This window comes from Oncorhynchus mykiss, chromosome 8 (assembly GCF_057628025.1).
Source record: "Oncorhynchus mykiss isolate SJ-2025 chromosome 8, ASM5762802v1, whole genome shotgun sequence".
NCBI classification, from domain to species: domain Eukaryota; kingdom Metazoa; phylum Chordata; class Actinopteri; order Salmoniformes; family Salmonidae; genus Oncorhynchus; species Oncorhynchus mykiss.
In genome coordinates this window covers 79,008,197-79,028,577 of record NC_143029.1, presented here as the reverse complement: position 1 = coordinate 79,028,577, position 20,381 = coordinate 79,008,197, and the positions used below count along the sequence as shown (strand labels likewise).

Sequence of the window (20,381 nt, the reverse complement as noted above, 5' to 3'; positions counted from 1 at the left end):
CAACTGTTCTGCCTTATTATTATTCGACCATGCTGGTCATTTATGAACATTTGAACATCTTGGCCATGTTCTGTTATAATCTCCACCCGGCACAGCCAGAAGAGGACTGGCCACCCCACATAGCCTGGTTCCTCTCTAGGTTTCTTCCTAGGTTTTGGCCTTTCTAGGGAGTTTTTCCTAGCCACCGTGCTTCTACACCTGCATTGCTTGCTGTTTGGGGTTTTAGGCTGGGTTTCTGTACAGCACTTTGAGATATCAGCTGATGTACGAAGGGCTATATAAATACATTTGATTTGATTTGATTTGATATATCAGACCGTATACCACGGGTTTGACGAAACATTTATTTTTACTATTCTAATTAGGTTGGCAACCAGTTTATAATAGCAATAACTCACCTCAAGGGTTTGTGGTTTATGGCCAATATACCACAGCTAAGGGCTGTTCTTGTGCATGACGCAATGCAGATTGCCTGGATACAGCCCTTAGCCGTGGTATATTGACAATAGACCACAAACCCCAGAGGTGACTTATTACATTTGACTTATTACATTTATTTTTACTCTTCTAATTAGGTTGGTAACCAGTTTATAATAGCAATAAATCACCTCAAGGCTTTGTGGTATATGGCCAATATACCACGGCTAAGGGCTGTTCTTGTGCATGACGCAATGCAGATTGCCTGGATACAGCCCTTAGCCGTGGTATATTGACAATAGACCACAAACCCCAGAGGTGACTTATTACATTTGACTTATTACATTTGTTTTGAGTCTTCTAATTGCGTTGGTAACCAGTTTATAATAGCAATAAGTCACCTCGGGGGTTTGTGCCAAAGCAGCAGCTACTATTCCTGGGGTCCGAACGCAATAAGGCACTTACATCACACATGAAACAAAAGATAAAACAGTACATCATATAACATTATTACACCACTACATATCTACAGGCACCCCTCGTTGCATCGTGCTTTAGAATAGCCCATAGACGGGGTATATTGGCCATATACCACATCCCCTCAGGCCTTATTGCTTAAATAACCCATTCCCTATAGAAATTGAGTTAATTAATGGAGAGAGAGGGGGAGAGAGAGAATAAACTACTCTGCCATGTAATGAGAGCCAGAGCATTCCAAGTGCATCAAATGTCTGCCAGTCTATAAGAAAGGCAGAGAGGGAAAGGTGGCAGCCATTTTGAAAAGCAGTTGCAATAAGCCAGTGGATAAGGAACGTGCGGTCATCAGTCTCTGGCCATGCTCAAGAGGAAGATCAAAGTACAATGCTTTCAAACCAACATAATTTAAACCATTAACTCTTACCCCAACCCATGACCCTTAACTTGCTCAATAGTTCTGTTGATATAATAGTTTATCCTTTTTAGTAGATATACAAAGCAATAAACTGACCACAGTTGAAGGTCTTATGCGAATCCACTAATCTCTTATTTCATATAGCTATTAATCATGTGTTATGGACACAGGTTTACAAACTTAAAGACATGTTACATCAGAAAGGGGACATAATGACCCCAAAGTACAGATGCCTGAAACCTGATCTACCTTGAAATATCATGTCTAGCCCAGACTTTAATGTTGATGAGAGCTTTACAAGGGTTTACAAGGGATGACTCTCTAGCCTAACTCCTTGATGAGTGCAAGAGATTGAGCCAGGGTCAAGCTGATATCTTTGAATGAACCATTGGCGCCATCTAGCGCCAAATGCTCGCAAGGACTTGAAGGAACACGATTCAAATGCACGTTAACAATTTTGTCCTTCCTCAGGGCCCATCCATGTAGAAAAATATGTCTGGAAATTGCTCGTATTCACAGACCTAGGATCAGAGTATCCACCCCGAATTCCAACCTTAACCAGGAGGGAATAAACACTCAACTGACCTTAGATCAGCGTCTGGGGGAAATGATTCCTTTCTCGGTATGACATCATCCACTCATTGTTTGTGGAGCTGTCAGTTCCATCACCGACCTAGTACTGTAACGTTAACTGCTGGAGCGCCATACAAATTTGATTTAATTTAAAGCATTATATCAAGTAAGTGCAAATATACTAGCTACTTTCGTGTTTTAGTATTTTAAAACCGTGATACGTGATTTGATCATGTCCGAGTCGGTCACCGTGTAACAGGATGGTTAAATTAGCTAATTTAGCTGTCACTGTCAGGCTTATCGCCGGCTAGCTAGCTAACGCCCTTGCCTTGCAAGAATGGCTAGGAGATTATTGTCAAAAGTAAATGTACATGTGGATAATCAGATTACCATTGTACAATTAAGCGAGTTTAAATGAAGGGTTGCGGCTTTCTCTTCAGTCAATGTGTGCTCCGTTAGCTGGCTAGGTTGGCATCGAGCACATACTCTAAAAAGAAGATGGAGCAGGACACCGATGACGTTGACTCCCGGGACACCGATGACGTTGACTGCCAACACATGACGTTGACTCCCGGGACACCGATGACGTTGACTGCCAATACAGGTGATGTTGACTGTTGGCCAGCGGGCCAGCAGCTACTGCTCCATCGCAGAATCAGATGAAACTGGGATGTGGCCAATCAGCCATGTCCTACTCAACCCGTTTGACCTTTCCAATCAACCATATAATTAATTTGGTATTAATAACAAGCTTTTTTTGTTAATGTTGTAATCTCATGATTGTATCTACGTCATGAATCAACGACAAGAAATAGGCCTACATTTTCTATCTCATCTGCCCATTATAAGATCTGACCAGAATTCGTTTTGATCAAAATATAATAACACAGACCTTGATCATGACTCAGTTCCATTACATTACATGTAAGACATTGGACGAAGGTGTCTTCTGTACGGGGGAGTTTTGTTAAAATCCCTGACACTCGGTCTAAATAGGCCCAAACTGAGATTTGGTTAATTTACCAATCTATAGATTGTTAGATGACATGGCTAATTCAGTGACTCTCAGTGACTGACATAACAATAGAAAAATTGCTGATATGCAACCAAATTTCAAATGGCACCTGGTGTATTCTACTGTTGTAACTCTCAACAGTAAATTGAGACCCTGAGTACCTACATTAAAATATAAAACAGTTAGGGTTGGGGTCCCCCTAGCAGCCTGAGGCCCTAAAACGTGATACAAATGTTGCAGTTATAAAGCAAGTTTTCTGCAATTCTACACATTTTGCCATATGGCCGAAATAACATTTTTAACACATTTCATGCAGTTCTACTTATTTTGCCATAGGGCAGAGAATTTCCCCCCTGTTTTACAACTCATTTCCTGCAATTCTATCCATTTTGCCATGACTTATGCCATGTTAATGATATCTGAGTGAGAGTGACTAACAAAATCAATGGGGGCCCCCTCGGCACGTGCCCTGCGTGACCAGTCGGCATTCGGCCATGATAACTACAAGTTTAGATAGCTGGCTAGACTAATTTACCAATCTATAAATTGTTAGCTGACCTGGCTAATTGAGTGACTGTCAGATCATCAAGGACAACAACCACCTGAGCCACTGCCTGTTCACCCCGCTATCATCCAGAAGGCGAGGTCAGTACAGGTGCATCAAAGCTGGGACAGAGAGACTGAAAAACAGCTTCTATCTCAAGGCCATCAGACTGTTAAACAGCCACCACTAACATTGAGTGGCTGCTGCCAACATACTGACTCTACTCCAGCCACTTTAATAATGGAAATTGATGTATTAAATGTATCACCAGCCACTTTAAACAATGACACTTCATATAATGTTTACATACCCTACATTACTCATCTCATATGTATATGCTGTCCTCTATACCACATACTGTATCTTGCCTATGCCGTTCGGCCATCGCTCATTCATATATTTTTATGTACACATTCTTATTAATTCCTTTACACTTGTGTGTATAAGGTAGTTGTTATGAAATTGTTAGATTACTTGATAGATATTACTGCATGTTCGGAACTAGAAGCACAAGCATTTCGCTACAGTCACATTAACATCTGCTAACCATGTGTATGTGACCAATAACATTTGATTTGATTTGATTTAACTGACATAACAAGAGAAAAATTGCTGATGCACAATCACATTTTGAACTTGCACCGTGTGTATTATACTATTTTACTCTCAACAGTAAGTTGAGACCCGACTGAGTACCTACATTTAAAAAAGAATAAAACAGTTTGGTTAGCAGCCTGAGGCCCTAGGCCAGTGTTTCTCAACTCCAGTCCTCCAGTACCCACAACAGTACATATTTTAGTTGTAACCCTGGACAAACACACCTGATTCAACTCATTGAGGGCTTGATGATTAGCTGACAAGTTGAATCAGGTGTGTTTGTCAACTAAAATGTGTACTGTTGGTGGTACTGGAGGACTAGAGTTGGGAAATACTGCCCTAAGCGACCACTTATGTCTCTTATGCCTGGAGCCGGCCATGGGTCTGAACATTAACAGGCAGAGCTATGCATCACTAGCGGTACGGTTTTGGAAGCATAAGGACCTTATCTTTCATATCACTGAGAAATAATGATACCTTTTTTACAAAAAGGTTAAATTGACACACACCTTGATAGGGTTATGCTTAGTGTTCGTTCCCACACAGCCATATCTCCATGTGACAGAGCTTGTTGTTTACGGAAAACAGACAAAAGACAAGAGGTGACCATATGTGCACATTAGCTATCTTTCTGCGAACATCTGTGTGTAAACATAACTCGGGAAATGTAGCGGAAGTCTATTTTCGTCGGATCGAGGCACCCATACCTGTATGGATCTGTAACTGCTACAGTAAGGTTCATACCTGTATGGATCTGTAACTGCTACAGTAAGGCACCATAGCTGTATGGATCTGTAACTGCTACAGGAAGGTTCATACCTGTATGGATCTGTAACTGCTACAGTAAGGTTCATACCTGTATGGATCTGTAACTGCTACAGTAAGGCACCATACCTGTATGGATCTGTAACTGCTACAGTAAGGTTCATACCTGTATGGATCTGTAACTGCTACAGTAAGGTTCATACCTGTATGGATCTGTAACTGCTACAGTAAGGTTCATACCTGTATTGATCTGTAACTGCTACAGTAAGGTTCATACCTGTATGGATCTGTAACTGCTACAGTAAGGTTCATAGCTGTGTTGATCTGTAACTGCTACAGTAAGGTTCATACCTGCATGGATCTGTAACTGCTACAGTAAGGTTCATACCTGTATGGATCTGTAACTGCTACAGTAAGGTTCATACCTGCATGGATCTGTAACTGCTACAGTAAGGTTCATACCTGTATGGATCTGTAACTGCTACAGTAAGGTTCATACCTGCATGGATCTGTAACTGCTACAGTAAGGTTCATACCTGTATGGATCTGTAACTGCTACAGTAAGGTTCATACCTGTATGGATCTGTAACTGCTACAGTAAGGTTCATACCTGTATGGATCTGTAACTGCTACAGTAAGGTTCATACCTGTATGGATCTGTAACTGCTACAGTAAGGTTCATACCTGTATGGATCTGTAACTGCTACAGTAAGGTTCATACCTGTATGGATCTGTAACTGCTACAGTAAGGTTCATACCTGTATGGATCTGTAACTGCTACAGTAAGGTTCATACCTGTATGGATCTGTAACTGCTACAGTAAGGTTCATACCTGTATGGATCTGTAACTGCTACAGTAAGGTTCATACCTGCATGGATCTGTAACTGCTACAGTAAGGTTCATAGCTGTGTTGATCTGTAACTGCTACAGTAAGGTTCATACCTGTATGGATCTGTAACTGCTACAGTAAGGTTCATACCTGTATGGATCTGTAACTGCTACAGTAAGGTTCATACCTGTATGGATCTGTAACTGCTACAGTAAGGTTCATACCTGTATGGATCTGTAACTGCTACAGTAAGGTTCATACCTGTATGGATCTGTAACTGCTACAGTAAGGTTCATACCTGCATGGATCTGTAACTGCTACAGTAAGGTTCATACCTGTATGGATCTGTAACTGCTACAGTAAGGTTCATACCTGCATGGATCTGTAACTGCTACAGTAAGGTTCATACCTGTATGGATCTGTAACTGCTACAGTAAGGTTCATAGCTTTGTTGATCTGTAACTGCTACAGTAAGGTTCATACCTGTATGGATCTGTAACTGCTACAGTAAGGTTCATACCTGCATGGATCTGTAACTGCTACAGTAAGGTTCATACCTGTATGGATCTGTAACTGCTACAGTAAGGTTCATACCTGTATGGATCTGTAACTGCTACAGTAAGGTTCATAGCTGTATGGATCTGTAACTGCTACAGTAAGGTTCATACCTGTATGGATCTGTAACTGCTACAGTAAGGTTCATACCTGTATGGATCTGTAACTGCTACAGTAAGGTTCATACCTGCATGGATCTGTAACTGCTACAGTAAGGTTCATACCTGTATGGATCTGTAACTGCTACAGTAAGGTTCATACCTGTATGGATCTGTAACTGCTACAGTAAGGTTCATACCTGTATGGATCTGTAACTGCTACAGTAAGGTTCATAGCTTTGTTGATCTGTAACTGCTACAGTAAGGTTCATACCTGCATAGATCTGTAACTGCTACAGTAAGGTTCATAGCTGTGTTGATCTGTAACTGCTACAGTAAGGTTCATACCTGCATAGATCTGTAACTGCTACAGTAAGGTTCATAGCTGTGTTGATCTGTAACTGCTACAGTAAGGTTCATAGCTGTATGGATCTGTAACTGCTACAGTAAGGTTCATAGCTGTATTGATCTGTAACTGCTACAGTAAGGTTCATAGCTGTATGGATCTGTAACTGCTACAGTAAGGTTCATAGCTGTGTTGATCTGTAACTGCTACAGTAAGGTTCATACCTGTATTGATCTGTAACTGCTACAGTAAGGTTCATACCTGTATTGATCTGTAACTGCTACAGTAAGGTTCATAGCTTTGTTGATCTGTAACTGCTACAGTAAGGTTTATACCTGCATGGATCTGTAACTGCTACAGTAAGGTTCATACCTGTATGGATCTGTAACTGCTACAGTAAGGTTCATACCTGTATGGATCTGTAACTGCTACAGTAAGGTTCATAGCTGTATGGATCTGTAACTGCTACAGTAAGGTTCATAGCTGTATGGATCTGTAACTGCTACAGTAAGGCACCATAGCTGTATGGATCTGTAACTGCTACAGTAAGTTTCATACCTGTATTGATCTGTAACTGCTACAGTAAGACATCATAGCTGTATGGATCTGTAACTGCTACAATAAGGCACCATACAGTAAGGTTCATACCTGTATGGATCTGTAACTGCTACAGTAAGACCCCATGGCTGTGTGGATCTGTAACTGCTACAGTAAGACACCATAGCTGTATGGATATGTAACTGCTACAATAAGGCACCATACAGTAAGGCACCATAGCTGTATAAATCTGTAACTGCTACAGTAAGGCACCATACAGTAAGGCACCATAGCTGTATGGATCTGTAACTGCTACAGTAAGACCCCATGGCTGTGTGGATCTGTAACTTCTACAATAAGGCACCATAGCTGTATAGATCTGTAACTGCTACAATAAGGCACCATAGCTGTATAGATCTGTAACTGCTACAATAAGGCACCATACAGTAAGGCACCATAGCTGTATAGATCTTTAACTGCTCAGTAAGGCACCATAGCTGTATAGATCTGTAACTGCTACAGTAAGGCACCATAGCTGTATGGATCTGTAACTGCTACAATAAGGCACCATAGCTGTATAGATCTGTAACTGCTACAGTAAGGCACCATAGCTGTATAGATCTGTAACTGCTACAGTAAGGCACCATACAGTAATGCACCATAGCTGTATGGATCTGTAACTTCTACAGTAAGGCACCATAGCTGTATGGATCTGTAACTTCTACAGTAAGGCACCATACAGTAAGGCACCATAGCTGTATAGATCTGTAACTGCTACAGTAAGGCACCATAGCTGTATGGATCTGTAACTTCTACAGTAAGGCACCATAGCTGTATGGATCTGTAACTGCTACAGTAAGGCACCATAGCTGTATAGATCTGTAACTGCTACAGTAAGGCACCATATCTGTATGGATCTGTAACTTCTACAGTAAGGCACCATAGCTGTATGGATCTGTAACTTCTACAGTAAGGCACCATACCTGTATTGATCTGTAACTGCTACAGTAAGGCACCATAGCTGTATGGATCTGTAACTTCTACAGTAAGGCACCATAGCTGTATGGATCTGTAACTGCTACAGTAAGGCACCATAGCTGTATGGATCTGTAACTTCTACAGTAAGGCACCATAGCTGTATGGATCTGTAACTTCTACAGTAAGGCACCATAGCTGTATGGATCTGTAACTGCTACAGTAAGGCACCATAGCTGTATGGATCTGTAACTGCTACAGTAAGGCACCATAGCTGTATGGATCTGTAACTGCTACAGTAAGGCACCATAGCTGTATGGATCTGTAACTTCTACAGTATAGCACCATAGCTGTATGGATCTGTAACTGCTACAGTAAGGCACCATAGCTGTATGGATCTGTAACTTCTACAGTAAGGCACCATAGCTGTATAGATCTGTAACTGCTACAGTAAGGCACCATAGCTGTATGGATCTGTAACTGCTACAGTAAGGCACCATAGCTGTATGGATCTGTAACTTCTACAGTAAGGCACCATAGCTGTATGGATCTGTAACTGCTACAGTAAGGCACCATAGCTGTATGGATCTGTAACTGCTACAGTAAGGCACCATAGCTGTATGGATCTGTAACTGCTACAGTAAGGCACCATAGCTGTATGGATCTGTAACTGCTACAGTAAGGCACCATAGCTGTATGGATCTGTAACTTCTACAGTAAGGCACCATAGCTGTATGGATCTGTAACTGCTACAGTAAGGCACCATAGCTGTATGGATCTGTAACTGCTACAGTAAGGCACCATAGCTGTATGGATCTGTAACTGCTACAGTAAGGCACCATAGCTGTATGGATCTGTAACTTCTACAGTAAGGCACCATAGCTGTATGGATCTGTAACTGCTACAGTAAGGCACCATAGCTGTATGGATCTGTAACTTCTACAGTAAGGCACCATAGCTGTATGGATCTGTAACTGCTACAGTAAGGCACCATAGCTGTATGGATCTGTAACTGCTACAGTAAGGCACCATAGCTGTATGGATCTGTAACTGCTACAGTAAGGCACCATAGCTGTATGGATCTGTAACTTCTACAGTAAGGCACCATAGCTGTATGGATCTGTAACTGCTACAGTAAGGCACCATAGCTGTATGGATCTGTAACTTCTACAGTAAGGCACCATAGCTGTATGGATCTGTAACTGCTACAGTAAGGCACCATAGCTGTATGGATCTGTAACTGCTACAGTAAGGCACCATAGCTGTATGGATCTGTAACTGCTACAGTAAGGCATCATAGCTGTATGGATCTGTAACTGCTACAGTAAGGCACCATAGCTGTATGGATCTGTAACTGCTACAGTAAGGCACCATAGCTGTATGGATCTGTAACTTCTACAGTAAGGCACCATAGCTGTATGGATCTGTAACTGCTACAGTAAGGCACCATAGCTGTATGGATCTGTAACTTCTACAGTAAGGCACCATAGCTGTATGGATCTGTAACTGCTACAGTAAGGCACCATAGCTGTATGGATCTGTAACTGCTACAGTAAGGCACCATAGCTGTATGGATCTGTAACTTCTACAGTAAGGCACCATAGCTGTATGGATCTGTAACTGCTACAGTAAGGCACCATAGCTGTATGGATCTGTAACTTCTACAATAAGGCACCATACAGTAAGGTTCATACCTGTATGGATCTGTAACTGCTACAGTAAGACCCCATGGCTGTGTGGATCTGTAACTGCTACAGTAAGACACCATAGCTGTATGGATATGTAACTGCTACAATAAGGCACCATACAGTAAGGCACCATAGCTGTATAAATCTGTAACTGCTACAGTAAGGCACCATACAGTAAGGCACCATAGCTGTATGGATCTGTAACTGCTACAGTAAGACCCCGTGGCTGTGTGGATCTGTAACTTCTACAATAAGGCACCATAGCTGTATAGATCTGTAACTGCTACAATAAGGCACCATAGCTGTATAGATCTGTAACTGCTACAATAAGGCACCATACAGTAAGGCACCATAGCTGTATAGATCTTTAACTGCTCAGTAAGGCACCATAGCTGTATAGATCTGTAACTGCTACAGTAAGGCACCATAGCTGTATGGATCTGTAACTGCTACAATAAGGCACCATAGCTGTATAGATCTGTAACTGCTACAGTAAGGCACCATAGCTGTATAGATCTGTAACTGCTACAGTAAGGCACCATACAGTAATGCACCATAGCTGTATGGATCTGTAACTTCTACAGTAAGGCACCATAGCTGTATGGATCTGTAACTTCTACAGTAAGGCACCATACAGTAAGGCACCATAGCTGTATAGATCTGTAACTGCTACAGTAAGGCACCATAGCTGTATGGATCTGTAACTTCTACAGTAAGGCACCATAGCTGTATGGATCTGTAACTGCTACAGTAAGGCACCATAGCTGTATAGATCTGTAACTGCTACAGTAAGGCACCATATCTGTATGGATCTGTAACTTCTACAGTAAGGCACCATAGCTGTATGGATCTGTAACTTCTACAGTAAGGCACCATAGCTGTATGGATCTGTAACTTCTACAGTAAGGCACCATACCTGTATTGATCTGTAACTGCTACAGTAAGGCACCATAGCTGTATGGATCTGTAACTTCTACAGTAAGGCACCATAGCTGTATGGATCTGTAACTGCTACAGTAAGGCACCATAGCTGTATGGATCTGTAACTTCTACAGTAAGGCACCATAGCTGTATGGATCTGTAACTTCTACAGTAAGGCACCATAGCTGTATGGATCTGTAACTGCTACAGTAAGGCACCATAGCTGTATGGATCTGTAACTGCTACAGTAAGGCACCATAGCTGTATGGATCTGTAACTGCTACAGTAAGGCACCATAGCTGTATGGATCTGTAACTTCTACAGTAAGGCACCATAGCTGTATGGATCTGTAACTGCTACAGTAAGGCACCATAGCTGTATGGATCTGTAACTTCTACAGTAAGGCACCATAGCTGTATGGATCTGTAACTGCTACAGTAAGGCACCATAGCTGTATGGATCTGTAACTGCTACAGTAAGGCACCATAGCTGTATGGATCTGTAACTGCTACAGTAAGGCACCATAGCTGTATGGATCTGTAACTTCTACAGTAAGGCACCATAGCTGTATGGATCTGTAACTGCTACAGTAAGGCACCATAGCTGTATGGATCTGTAACTGCTACAGTAAGGCACCATAGCTGTATGGATCTGTAACTGCTACAGTAAGGCACCATAGCTGTATGGATCTGTAACTTCTACAGTAAGGCACCATAGCTGTATGGATCTGTAACTGCTACAGTAAGGCACCATAGCTGTATGGATCTGTAACTGCTACAGTAAGGCACCATAGCTGTATGGATCTGTAACTGCTACAGTAAGGCACCATAGCTGTATGGATCTGTAACTTCTACAGTAAGGCACCATAGCTGTATGGATCTGTAACTGCTACAGTAAGGCACCATAGCTGTATGGATCTGTAACTGCTACAGTAAGGCACCATAGCTGTATGGATCTGTAACTGCTACAGTAAGGCACCATAGCTGTATGGATCTGTAACTGCTACAGTAAGGCACCATAGCTGTATGGATCTGTAACTTCTACAGTAAGGCACCATAGCTGTATGGATCTGTAACTGCTACAGTAAGGCACCATAGCTGTATGGATCTGTAACTGCTACAGTAAGGCACCATAGCTGTATGGATCTGTAACTGCTACAGTAAGGCACCATAGCTGTATGGATCTGTAACTTCTACAGTAAGGCACCATAGCTGTATGGATCTGTAACTGCTACAGTAAGGCACCATAGCTGTATGGATCTGTAACTTCTACAGTAAGGCACCATAGCTGTATGGATCTGTAACTGCTACAGTAAGGCACCATAGCTGTATGGATCTGTAACTGCTACAGTAAGGCACCATAGCTGTATGGATCTGTAACTGCTACAGTAAGGTATCATAGCTGTATGGTTCTGTAACTGCTACAGTAAGGCACCATAGCTGTATGGATCTGTAACTGCTACAGTAAGGCACCATAGCTGTATGGATCTGTAACTTCTACAGTAAGGCACCATAGCTGTATGGATCTGTAACTGCTACAGTAAGGCACCATAGCTGTATGGATCTGTAACTTCTACAGTAAGGCACCATAGCTGTATGGATCTGTAACTGCTACAGTAAGGCACCATAGCTGTATGGATCTGTAACTGCTACAGTAAGGCACCATAGCTGTATGGATCTGTAACTGCTACAGTAAGGCACCATAGCTGTATGGATCTGTAACTGCTACAGTAAGGCACCATAGCTGTATGGATCTGTAACTTCTACAGTAAGGCACCATAGCTGTATGGATCTGTAACTTCTACAGTAAGGCACCATACCTGTATTGATCTGTAACTGCTACAGTAAGGCACCATAGCTGTATGGATCTGTAACTTCTACAGTAAGGCACCATAGCTGTATGGATCTGTAACTGCTACAGTAAGGCACCATAGCTGTATGGATCTGTAACTGCTACAGTAAGGCACCATAGCTGTATGGATCTGTAACTTCTACAGTAAGGCACCATAGCTGTATGGATCTGTAACTGCTACAGTAAGGCACCATAGCTGTATGGATCTGTAACTGCTACAGTAAGGCACCATAGCTGTATGGATCTGTAACTGCTACAGTAAGGCACCATAGCTGTATGGATCTGTAACTTCTACAGTAAGGCACCATAGCTGTATGGATCTGTAACTGCTACAGTAAGGCACCATAGCTGTATGGATCTGTAACTTCTACAGTAAGGCACCATAGCTGTATGGATCTGTAACTGCTACAGTAAGGCACCATAGCTGTATGGATCTGTAACTGCTACAGTAAGGCACCATAGCTGTATGGATCTGTAACTGCTACAGTAAGGCATCATAGCTGTATGGATCTGTAACTGCTACAGTAAGGCACCATAGCTGTATGGATCTGTAACTGCTACAGTAAGGCACCATAGCTGTATGGATCTGTAACTTCTACAGTAAGGCACCATAGCTGTATGGATCTGTAACTGCTACAGTAAGGCACCATAGCTGTATGGATCTGTAACTTCTACAGTAAGGCACCATAGCTGTATGGATCTGTAACTGCTACAGTAAGGCACCATAGCTGTATGGATCTGTAACTGCTACAGTAAGGCACCATAGCTGTATGGATCTGTAACTGCTACAGTAAGGCACCATAGCTGTATGGATCTGTAACTGCTACAGTAAGGCACCATAGCTGTATGGATCTGTAACTGCTACAGTAAGGCACCATAGCTGTATGGATCTGTAACTGCTACAGGAAGGCACCATAGCTGTATGGATCTGTAACTGCTACAGTAAGGCACCATAGCTGTATGGATCTGTAACTGCTACAGTAAGGCACCATAGCTGTATGGATCTGTAACTGCTACAGGAAGTCTACCTGTTTCATTTGAATGATTCTTTCCCGCTGAAAGATAAAGGCCCTATGTTTCGAAAGCCGCATCGCAGGTGATGGTTATTCAAGTTTCTAAACATGAATACACAGCTTCGGTGTTGTAGTTCACACGAGGCAGTCATGGGCGAAGCTAATGGCTGAGAACTGAAGGGAGAAGGCAGAATGCCGCCTAATAACAACCCAGCTTAACGTAGGCATAGCATAGATACTGTCACTACTTTGTTTCTTACTTTACATTTCACAGATAAAGGACACATTGTCATGAATAGTTGTCCCTTTGTGTTCACATGGTTCCAGTGTGACACCCCCCAGCGCACGCACGCATGCACACACACATCTCCAAACTCATATTGACTTGTTCTCTCTCTCTCCCTCTCTCTTATAGCATGGCAGATAAACAGGATAAGAGTGAGCTGAAGGCGGAGCTGGAGAGGAAGAAACAACGCCTGGCCCAAATCAGAGAGGAAAAGAAGAGAAAGGAGGAGGAGAAGAACAAGAAGAAGGATGTGAGTAGAGAGAATAGAAGAATGATGTAGAACCTGCTGACTGCTGGCTTGATGCAGAGGAGTGGGGGCTATCAGTATATGATTATTATGTTATAGCCAACATGCAGTATTTATTATATTACTGTCTCCCTGTCCCTGCCATTCAACAAATCCCCTCACGGTACCTCGCCCCCCTTCCTCCCTCCCCCCCTGTAGGGGTCTGACTCTAAGCGGGGAGGGGAGGGGGGTGCAGCTGGGGCACCAGACTCGTCTGACCTGGAGAAGAAGAGGAGAGAGGCTGAAGCTCTACTGCAGAGCATGGGGATCGCCCCTGATATAACCAATGGTAAGGAGACACACACACACACACACACACACACACACACACAGTTTGTATTCTAATTTAACATTCATTGTCTGTGTTTAACATTTGAGTGTTACACCAATATAATTTCCTTGTCCTGTCTTGGTTTTGTTGAATTGTTAAAGAATTCTTCACATCTTTTCTGTTGTTTTCTCTTCTGGTTTTGATTAAACCTTTCAGCATGAAGCCTCAGCATGTCACTTACACCTACTTTTCTCTCTCTTCTCCTTTTATTTCTTTTCCTTTTTTGTATCTTCCCCCTTTTTTATTTTATGACTAACCAACTGATCACTCACTCACTCACTCACTCACTCACTCACTCAACAGCCCAGCCTCTGAGAGTAATAACAGAGGATACGTGTTTGTTTCACTATCTAGTCCCCGCCCCTATGTCTCCCTCAGCCAAATCAATGTGCAGCGAGACAGGAAGCCAGGACTCTGGAGATGGAAACTCTAGGTATGTGTGTCTATGTGATTAACTACACTGAACAAAAATATAAACACAACATGTAAAGTGTTGGTCCCATGTTTCATGAGCTGAGATCCAAGATATTTTCCATCAGCACAAAAAAGCTTATTTCTCTCAAATGTTGTGCAAAAATGTGTTTACATCCCTGTTAGTGAGCATTTCTCATTTGCCAAGATAATCCATCCACTTGACAGGTGAGGGATATCAAGAAGATGATTAAACAACATGATCATTACACAGGTGCACCTTGTGCTGGGGGGCAATAAAAGGCCACTCAAAAATGTGCAGTTTTGTCACACAACACATGCAGTTGGCATGTTGATGGCAAGAATGTCCACCAGAGCTGTCGCTAGATAATTTAATGTTAATTTCTCTACCATAAGCTGCCTCCATAGTCGTTTTTTTTAGAATTTGGCAGTACATCCAACCGGCCTTACAACCGCAGACCACGTGTAACCACGCCAGCCCAGGACCTCCACATGGGCTGGCGTGGACCTCCACTGGCTTCTTTACAGCCCAGGACCTCCACTGGCTTCTTCACAGCCCAGGACCTCCACTGACTTCTTCACAGCCCAGGACCACCACTGGCTTCTTCACAGCCCAGGACCTCCACTGGCTTCTTCACAGCCCAGGACCTCCACTGGCTTCTTCACAGCCCAGGACCTCCACTGGCTTCTTCACAGCCCAGGACCTCCACTGGCTTCTTCACAGCCCAGGACCTCCACTGGCTTCTTCACAGCCCAGGACCTCCACTGGCTTCTTCACAGCCCAGGACCTCCACTGGCTTCTTCACAGCCCAGGACCGCCACTGGCTTCTTCACAGCCCAGGACCTCCACTGGCTTCTTCATAGCCCAGGACCTCCACTGGCTTCTTCACAGCCCAGGACCTCCACTGGCTTCTTCACAGCCCAGGACCACCACTGGCTTCTTCACAGCCCAGGACCTCCACTGGCTTCTTCACAGCCCAGGACCTCCACTGGCTTCTTCACAGCCCAGGACCTCCACTGGCTTCTTCACAGCCCAGGACCTCCACTGGCTTCTTCACAGCCCAGGACCTCCACTGGCTTCTTCACAGCCCAGGACCTCCACTGGCTTCTTCACAGCCCAGGACCACCACTTGCTTCTTCACAGCTCAGGACCTCCACATCCAGCTTCTTCACCTGCGGGATCGTCTGAGACCAGCCACCCAGACAGCTGATGAAACTGTGGGTTTACACAACCAAATAATTTCTGCACAAACTGTCAGAAACCTCAGGGACGCGTGCTCGTCATTCTCACCAGGGTCTTGACCTGACTGCAGTTCGGCGTCGTCACTCACTTCAGTGGGCAAATGCTCACCTTCGATGGCCACCGGCACAATGAAAAAGTGTGCTCTTCACAAATAAATCCTGGATTCAACTGTGCCGGGCAGATGGCAGAAAGCGCGTATGGCTTCGTGTGGGCAAGCGTAATGCTGCTGTAAACATTGTGAATGAGATGTGTCACGCTGCATGAGGCAAATGTTGGTCACACCAGATACTGACTGGTTTTCTGATCCACACCCCTACTTTTTTTAAGGTATCTGTGACCAACAGATGCATATCTGGATTCCCAGTCATATGAAATCCATAGATTAGGGCCTAATTAATGAATTTATTTCATTTGACTGATTTCCTTCTATGAACTGTAACTCAGTAAAATCTTTGAAATTGTTGCATGTTGCATTTATATTTTAGTTCAGTGTATTTCCTGGCTCAGTATTTATTAACAACAGGTTTGTAAATTCTGACTTGTCTGCTTTCTCTCTTTCACTTCCCACTCCTCTCTCACTCCCTGTTTTCTCTCTCGCCATCTCTCTCTCCGCTCCCTCTCCTTCTCTGTCTACTTCTCTCTCATCTAACTTTTCTCTCCTGCTCTCCCCCTCTCTGCTTCTCCCCGGTGGTGCGTTGTGGCTGTATCAGGACGTTACACTGGGATCCTGACCCCTCTACTCTACAGCTGCACTCTGACTCCGACCTACTGGGGTACTGCTCCTCTCTCTCTCTCTTACTATCTAAGACATATTCCCTACTTGGCTGGGGTACTGCTCCTCTCTCTCTCTCTTACTATCTAAGACATATTCCCTACTTGGCTGGGGTACTGCTCCTCTCTCTCTCTCTTACTATCTAAGACATATTCCCTACTTGGCTGGGGTACTGCTCCTCTCTCTCTCTCTTACTATCTAAGACATATTCCCTACTTGGCTGGGGTACTGCTCCTCTCTCTCTCTTACTATCTAAGACATATTCCCTACTTGGCTGGGGTACTGCTCCTCTCTCTCTCTCTTACTATCTAAGACATATTCCCTACTTGGCTGGGGTACTGCTCCTCTCTCTCTCTCTTACTATCTAAGACATATTCCCTACTTGGCTGGGGTACTGCTCCTCTCTCTCTTACTATCTAAGACATATTCCCTACTTGGCTGGGGTACTGCTCCTCTCTCTCTCTTACTATCTAAGACATATTCCCTACTTGGCTGGGGTACTGCTCCTCTCTCTCTTACTATCTAAGACATATTCCCTACTTGGCTGGGGTACTGCTCCTCTCTCTCTTACTATCTAAGACATATTCCCTACTTGGCTGGGGTACTGCTCCTCTCTCTCTCTCTTACTATCTAAGACATATTCCCTACTTGGCTGGGGTACTGCTCCTCTCTCTCTTACTATCTAAGACATATTCCTTACTTGGCTGGGGTACTGCTCCTCTCTCTCTTACTATCTAAGACATATTCCCTACTTGGCTGGGGTACTGCTCCTCTCTCTCTCTCTTACTATCTAAGACATATTCCCTACTTGGCTGGGGTACTGCTCCTCTCTCTCTTACTATCTAAGACATATTCCCTACTTGGCTGGGGTACTGCTTCTCTCTCTCTCTTACTATCTAAGACATATTCCCTACTTGGCTGGGGTACTGCTTCTCTCTCTCTCTTACTATCTAAGACATATTCCCTACTTGGCTGGGGTACTGCTTCTCTCTCTCTCTTACTATCTAAGACATATTCCCTACTTGGCTGGGGTACTGCTTCTCTCTCTCTCTTACTATCTAAGACATATTCCCTACTTGGCTGGGGTACTGCTCCTCTCTTCTTCGGCCTGGTCTTTCCTTGGTGGACATGTTTGCATCATGCACATTGCTGTCTGCTAGCGCATGTAGAGTGTTTGTCTTTCTGATGGTGTATTTGGATGTGGAAGAGTCTCCGACCTTGTGTGTACGTGCATGAGAGAGTCTGTATAATCTTGTGGCTGTGTTTTTAGGTTTGTATGTGTCTCCCTGACTATGTATGTGTCTCCAGGCGTAGTTTGAGGCTTGGCATGGCAAAGGTGACCCAGGTGGATTTCCCACCCAAACAGTCTGTGTCCTACTCCAAGGAGACACAGACCCCCACCTGTACACAAACACACACACAGGCCAAACCAGGTAGTCCTTGTGTTTTATGTGTTACCAGCAATTTACAGACTTTTAAAAGTATGTTGTGTTGTTGTGAGCATGATATTGAACCTGTGTGTGTGGGGGTGTTTGTAGCGGAGGAGGAAGAGGAGGAGGAGATGGCTGAGCCCAAGCCAGCAGAGGAGTCCAAGGAGGAGAAAGCTGATCAGGAGGAGAAGCAGGAAGAAGGTGAGACTGACTTTAACCTCTTACCTGTAAATTGGCTAGCCCTGCCTACACCACAGCTGATATTTGTGTGTGTGTTTGTAGTCACTCCCAAAGATCTGACTGAAGAGGAGAAGATGCAGCTTCTCCACTCGGAGGAATTCATGGCGTTCTTCGATCGAGGGAGCAGGATTGTGGAGCGGGCTCTGTCTGAACGAGTAGACGTCTGCTTTGACTACAGCGGCCGAGACCTGGAAGACAAGGAGGGGTGAGACACCCCAAACTGTCAAATAATTATTATTCTTATTAGTCACACACACACTTCCCAGCTGGTATAAAAGGTGCAGCTAAATGCTTGTGTGCTAGCTCCCTCAACATTTTAGTACAATAATCAATATCAATAATAACAACAAACACCTCCTCTCTCCCTAACGGCCTCTCTCTCCCCTGTCCCACTCTCCTCTCCCCCTTCTCTTCTCTCTCCCCTCCTCTCTCCTTCCCCTCCTCTCTCCTTCCCCTCTCCCCCTCCTCTTCTCTCTCCCATCCTGCTCCTCTCTACCCCCTCCTCCTCTCTCTCCCCTCCTCTCTCCTTCCCCTCTCCCCCTCCTCTTCTCTCTCCCATCCTGCTCCTCTCTACCCCCTCCTCTCTCCTTCTCGTTCTTCTTTTCCAGTGAGATGCAGGCGGGGGCTAAGATGTCTCTGAACAGGGCGTTCTCTGACGAACGTTGGTCCAAGAACAGGGTGGTCACCTGTCTGGACTGGTCTCCTCAGGTAAGACAGTGTGTAATGATTGTAAATATACACTGAGTGTACAAAACCTGTTCTTTCCATGAAATAGACTGAATGAAAAGGGTATGTAGTAGGTGCCAGGTTCACCGGTTTGAGTGTGTCTGGAACTGCAACGCTGCTGGGTTTTTCGTGCTCAACAGTTTCCCGTGTGAATCAAGAATGGTTCACCACCCAAAAGACATCCAGACAACTTGAAACAACTGTGGGAAGCATTGGAGTCAACATGGGTCAGCATCCCTGTGGAACACTTTTGACACCTTGTAGAGTCCATTCCCCAACGAATTGAGGCTGTTATGAGGGCAAAAGGAAGGTGTTCCTAATGTTTTTTACACTCAGTGTATATACTATATGGAACTGTCGGATTCATATTAATCTCGTGTTCGACTCCTGTTTGATTCAGTACCCTGAGCTGCTGGTGGCCTCCTACAACAACAACGAGGAGGCTCCTCATGAGCCTGACGGAGTGGCTTTGGTCTGGAACATGAAGTTCAAGAAGACAACACCTGAATACACCTTCCACTGCCAGGTACACAAACGCATGAACGCGCATACACACACACCAGGGGAGGCTGCTGAGGGGAAGACGGCTCATAATAATGTCTGGAACGGAGTGAATGGAATGGTATCAAACACCTGGAAACCTTGTGTCTGATGTATTTGATACCATTCCACAAACCCGTCCTCCCCAATGAAGGTGCCACCACACACACGCACTGCTCTGCGAAAATCATTTTCTTCTGCCTGTCCTCCAGTCTGCAGTGATGTCAGCAGCGTTCGCCAGGTTCCATCCTAACCTGGTCGTGGGTGGGACTTACTCAGGCCAGATCGTCCTATGGGACAACAGGAGCAACAAGAGAACACCTGTACAGAGAACTCCTCTTTCTGCATCTGCTCACACGGTAACATACGCAGAGTGCTCAATAGCTTTCAAATTGTGAAGTTATTTACATTATATTAGCTTACAAGCTACTGTTAGCTACTGACATTTGTCATACGCTCTTAACAGGAGCCACTAGGG

General features: G+C 44.0%; 1 protein-coding gene across 13 annotated transcripts in view; it reads left to right on the top strand.

Annotated features, from left to right (window-relative positions):
- LOC110530665 (dynein, cytoplasmic 1, intermediate chain 2a) overlaps positions 1-20,381 on the top strand; it is a 30,857-nt gene that overhangs the window by 6,119 nt on the left and 4,357 nt on the right. Inside the window, exons 1-11 of one of the 13 annotated variants that reach the window (XM_036986312.2) lie at positions 1,794-2,048; positions 14,033-14,153; positions 14,349-14,478; positions 14,875-14,953; positions 16,906-16,968; positions 18,276-18,400; positions 18,506-18,598; positions 18,680-18,842; positions 19,246-19,345; positions 19,764-19,889; positions 20,116-20,262. In XM_036986312.2, the coding sequence (XP_036842207.1) occupies positions 14,034-14,153; positions 14,349-14,478; positions 14,875-14,953; positions 16,906-16,968; positions 18,276-18,400; positions 18,506-18,598; positions 18,680-18,842; positions 19,246-19,345; positions 19,764-19,889; positions 20,116-20,262 (1,146 nt within the window). In that variant the 5' untranslated portion in view covers positions 1,794-2,048; position 14,033. Of the gene's footprint in view, positions 1-1,791; positions 2,487-14,032; positions 14,154-14,348; positions 14,479-14,823; positions 14,954-16,905; positions 16,969-18,275; positions 18,401-18,505; positions 18,843-19,245; positions 19,346-19,763; positions 19,890-20,115; positions 20,263-20,381 lie in introns of those variants that run through there. The other 12 variants (XM_036986307.2, XM_090182697.1, XM_090182696.1 and 9 more) reach the window with 12 other exon arrangements.